The 4,396-nt window shown below is 39.4% G+C and overlaps 1 protein-coding gene across 4 annotated transcripts in view; it reads right to left on the bottom strand.

Moving 5' to 3' along the window:
* The window catches only part of LOC103921188 (Sjoegren syndrome nuclear autoantigen 1 homolog), a 14,013-nt gene extending 9,676 nt beyond the window's left edge, over positions 1-4,337 (bottom strand). For 2 of the 4 annotated variants that reach the window (XM_009329112.1, XM_009329111.1), the window contains exons 1-2: positions 4,138-4,337; positions 3,490-3,945 (exon numbers count right to left, since the gene is read on the bottom strand). In XM_009329112.1, coding sequence (XP_009327387.1) covers positions 3,533-3,877 — 345 coding nt within the window. In that variant the 5' untranslated portion in view covers positions 3,878-3,945; positions 4,138-4,337 and the 3' untranslated portion in view covers positions 3,490-3,532. Of the gene's footprint in view, positions 1-2,974; positions 3,946-4,137 lie in introns of those variants that run through there. The other 2 variants (XM_009329108.1, XM_009329110.1) reach the window with 2 other exon arrangements.
* Between the last annotated feature and the right edge of the window lie 59 nt (positions 4,338-4,396).

Raw genomic sequence — 4,396 nt, 5'->3', positions numbered from 1 at the left:
AGAATTCTGGTGAACCTTTGATGATGTCTAAAATTTGATTTATTGGGTAGCAGGAACCATAGGCAGTAGCTCAGTACCAGCACACTTAGAGCAAACAGGAATTAAGAGGAAGTCCGCCTCCCTTTCTATCAGACCCTCTCATGCTCCAGTCTTCCCGAACCAGGACTCCACATCTATACGTTGTCTTTATTCCATACCCCAAAAATTAGGGCCCACCCCAGTCCACTCACCTCCATTCCTGTAAGGTGATTAGCAGAAACTGTGTGTGAGGAGGTACCTGAACTGAAGGGTAAGCATCTCTGCAGATCCAGTTATGGATTGTGACTGCTTGCATATGGGACTTCACCCAGCGGTTCATATAATCACCTCCACACAGAAAATTACTTTCAACATACCACCCACAAGCAGTTCCTTTGATAACCACCAAACTCTATCATACATAGTAAACTTAGTTTACTTGGCAGGAGTCCACGCTCAGATGTTTTGAAAAAACTGTTGATCGCTAGAGTTGTATGTGCTAGGTACATATTTAAGAAGTATTGCTATAAAAGCTGGGAATCATCATCTCTCCTCCAGTTATGTACTGCTATTTGGAAACCAGGTGAAGGTGCCACTACATAAATTCGGGAAATTAGACCAGTGCTCTAGATGCATTTCACTGGAGCTATGGATCAAGCACAAGTAGGAGTTTCAAAAACCGTGTCTCCTCACATACCAAATAAGCTACAAGACACCCAACGCAGCACTTTGTATTAGGCACTACAATTTAGTAACCTGAACTTTTGTCATTAAGGTTCCTAGATTGTAAGCACTCAAGTAAATTACTGGATCTAACCCAGAGAGTCATATAAAAATCAATATAAAAATTAAGTCAGGAGTAAGTATGATGCTTTAAGTTTATAACCTGCCTTATTTCAGGTAAACTTTCCATTGCAGGCTAGCCCTACAGAGCTGCTGAAATCTGCAAATTATAATTTCTGTTCTAGCAATACTGTGTATTAATTTAGTTTGCATGTCTTCTATTCTAAACAAACTGAAGCTGTTTAAGAAAAGCTATTGATGTCAAGAGTTATACTACCTGAAAAAGCAGTGAAAAAGGCTTATCACTTCAATAAAAGGACACAGTTAAGTTCATTTGTGTCAATACAGAATATAATGGTAAGAGCTATTTTTGAGTAACAACTCTGCAGGTGCACTTACTTCACAATGACTGCCACACTTGGGAGTTATTCTACAAATTGGCAAGCCCTAGAGATACAATATTATTGCTCTCCATTTGTGAATCTGAATTTAAACAGAAGTTTTACAGATTGGGATCACTGAATGGAATTCTAACAACATTTCAACTTTTTATTTGAAAGTTGGGAGGCCCCAGTGTGTGTAAATACTAGCCAGTGGTAACATTTTCCCTTAGTTTTGTAACTTAAAAAATTCAAACATCTCCAGTATTTTAGTTTTGACACTGTAATAGCTACACTTGGATGTAATAATGGTCATGAAGTAGACTTCTTTAAAGACTTACAAGGCTTCTCTTAAAACTTCTTTAGTTTTAACAGCCTAAATAGAGCAAGAAGAGGCATTTTTTGTAATATATGATTATTCTAAGGCAAACAAACCTGTAATTATTATCTGAGATGGACAATACAAGAAATTAACTGTACTGTTCTCTATAAATAAGCTTTCTATGATACACTTTTTTTTTCACATAGACAATTTCAAGTTCCCTTTCAGATAAGAAGCAACAGTTTACATATGCAACTCTAAAAAAAGTCCTTCTTCTTTAGTTAATACCTTTTCCTGAGTCTTACTATTTTGAGGTAAATTAGTTACTACTACTACCAGACTAAGGGAAGAGAGAATGCCAAGAAACATTCAGTCAAATAAATTACTTTTTTTGCTACTAAAAAATAGCAACATTTTTGTGTTTCACTTCAATATAAACAAGGCGGTCCTGAATACTGCGGTACAACAGCAGCAGCAGTACCCCTGAGATTATCTAATTTTATCACCTCAGCATTACTCAAGGGAAGCCAATGGAAATGCTATACCAGTAAATTGTTGATTAGCTCAGTCACACTAATCCCTGATGTAGCATGGCAACCAGAACATAAAATTTGCTTCATATTATTGGTGAAGAGCTATTACTGAAACTATTCACATCTACATACCCTTTATACTTGCACCTGAGAGACACACAGTTATCAAGTAAGCAGATTACAATTGCACTTCTTTCAATTTAGTTAATTGGTATGGAATGAAGATTTGACAACAAGATACAACTTAAAAATAAAGTTACTGCTATAGCACATGAATGAGCAGGACAAAACGCATGTGTCTGTACACATACACAAACACAGAGAGGTTTAGTAACTACTGGAAACAGGATTAAACTGAGGTTTCTGCCATGCTGTTACCTCCTCCCTGATTTCTACACTAGGTTCTATTTTAACCTTACAGCATCATCTGTAAGAATGCCTGACAGCTGCAAACTACTTCTAATCTCATTTTCTACTTTCATCTTTCATTTGTATTCATTTCTCCCCAGTCCAGGTTGTTCGTTATTCTTTACAATCTTATTAGAATTATTTAATAGACCAGTATAGAGCTAAAGGGCACTAAAAATAAGGTTTCCAGAAGTTCTATTACTGGCTTTTAGCCAAGATCTTCTTTGGCCTTGTATTTAACTCTTAGCATTTTTGATTGAACCCCAATAGTTTTTTCAGGACTTCTAGACACTACCGAAATAGTCATCTTTTCCTGATCCATAAGTGGATTAGTTTGTCTGAGCTTACATGGCGTAGCCGCCTGCAGCGCTGTGCCCTGCACGGGGGAGGCATGCACTTGCACCAAAAGCTGTCTTTCACTATAGTGTGCCTCCTTTCTAAACAAGGCTTTCGAGTACAGCTTCAGAAGATGTATGAACCATATATAGTCTTACAGTTTAAGACTCTGTGCCCTGCATTAGTCATGTTTTCTCACCTTATCCCTCCATTATTCCAGGTAAATAAGAGATGATTGTAAACAGGGGCTGTCTTTGTGCATGCATCAGACAGAACTCCAAATTCCTAGAGGAAGCTAAATAGTTAGTTTATATTTGGTCCCTAACAGTAAAGCCTAAGCATTTGTAAAGTGAAAAGAAGTAGTATCTGATCTACTTGCATCCACTAGTTTTCAATCAAACAGTAATTCACTGGTAGCCATCCGAAGCCAACCAATAAAACATGAATTTTTTTTCCTGTCCTCAGAATAGCCTTGAGGCATCACCATGTCAAAACTGACAGCCTCACATCTGCCTCAACTACCTATCTGCAATCCAGTTTGGTAGTGTTTAAGTAATTAGATTTTTTTATAACAGCAAAACAGCAACTTTATTTCATCTATTTTCTAGTGCATTTAAAAAAAATAATAAAACATACAGAAAGGTTGGAAGAAAATCCCTCTCTGCTTATACTGTCATTTTAAGGTTCTGTGGCTAACCACATTTCTCACCTAGTGGAATTTTAGCACTGTGGAGTCCAAACATTTGACTGTTTCACGTTACATTGGTTTTCAGTTCTGGTGTATGCTTTAAGCTTCCCACTTCCTTCTTCAGGACATTAAGCAAAGTTCTAGAACTATCCAAAATCTTCATGTAAGCAGCTTCAGTTTCAGCAAGAATTTTATCAAGCTCATTCCGTGAAGCTACCTTTTGGGCCAGGTTTTCACATACACACTCCAGTTGTTCACTCAGGACTTGGATTTCATGCTGGAGTTTATTCTTTTCCTCTTCTGCTTGCTGGATTTGTTTGTTCAGCTCTTCTTTTTGCATACACAAGTCTTCAATGCATTTCACTAGCTCATTGTTGTAACCCTGAAGAACAGCTCCCTGCTGAGTCATCCTCCACTCCCCTCCCCGAGCTCTACCAGTGCTCCCTCAGTCCCCTCTCAGCAACAGCCTTCCGCACTCTAAAAAACAAGACAACAAAAAACAGAAACGAAAATTCTGTAAGAGAGTTATCACGAATAATGCTACGCTAGCACAGACAGAGCCACGGGGAAAGATGCTTTGTTTAAGGTTAACATGCTAGTTCTGCGTTGTGCCACATCTCTTCCCTTTTCAGGAAGAGGGCAGGACAAAATTCGGCATCTACGCTCTACCTTTACTGAAAGCTGGCCTCTCCTGTGATACCGTCATAGCAATGCTCAACTGTGGTATCGCCAAATGACCCTTCTCCCAGGAGAAGGCTCAGCGGTCACCACCAGCAGCGGCATCCGCTCGGCCTCCGATGAGGGGGATCCTTCTCGCAAACTGAGCGCCAGGCATCCACTTCAGAGAGCCCGGGGCCACCTGAAGCAAACCGATCCGGCGCTGTTGGCTGCTCACGGGCGCCGGGATGACAATTTCACGCGCGTGCCG

This window comes from Pygoscelis adeliae, unplaced genomic scaffold (assembly GCF_000699105.1).
Source record: "Pygoscelis adeliae isolate BGI_AS28 unplaced genomic scaffold, ASM69910v1 Scaffold427, whole genome shotgun sequence".
NCBI classification, from domain to species: Eukaryota; Metazoa; Chordata; class Aves; order Sphenisciformes; family Spheniscidae; genus Pygoscelis; species Pygoscelis adeliae.
This window is presented reverse-complemented; position numbering and strand designations above follow the sequence as displayed.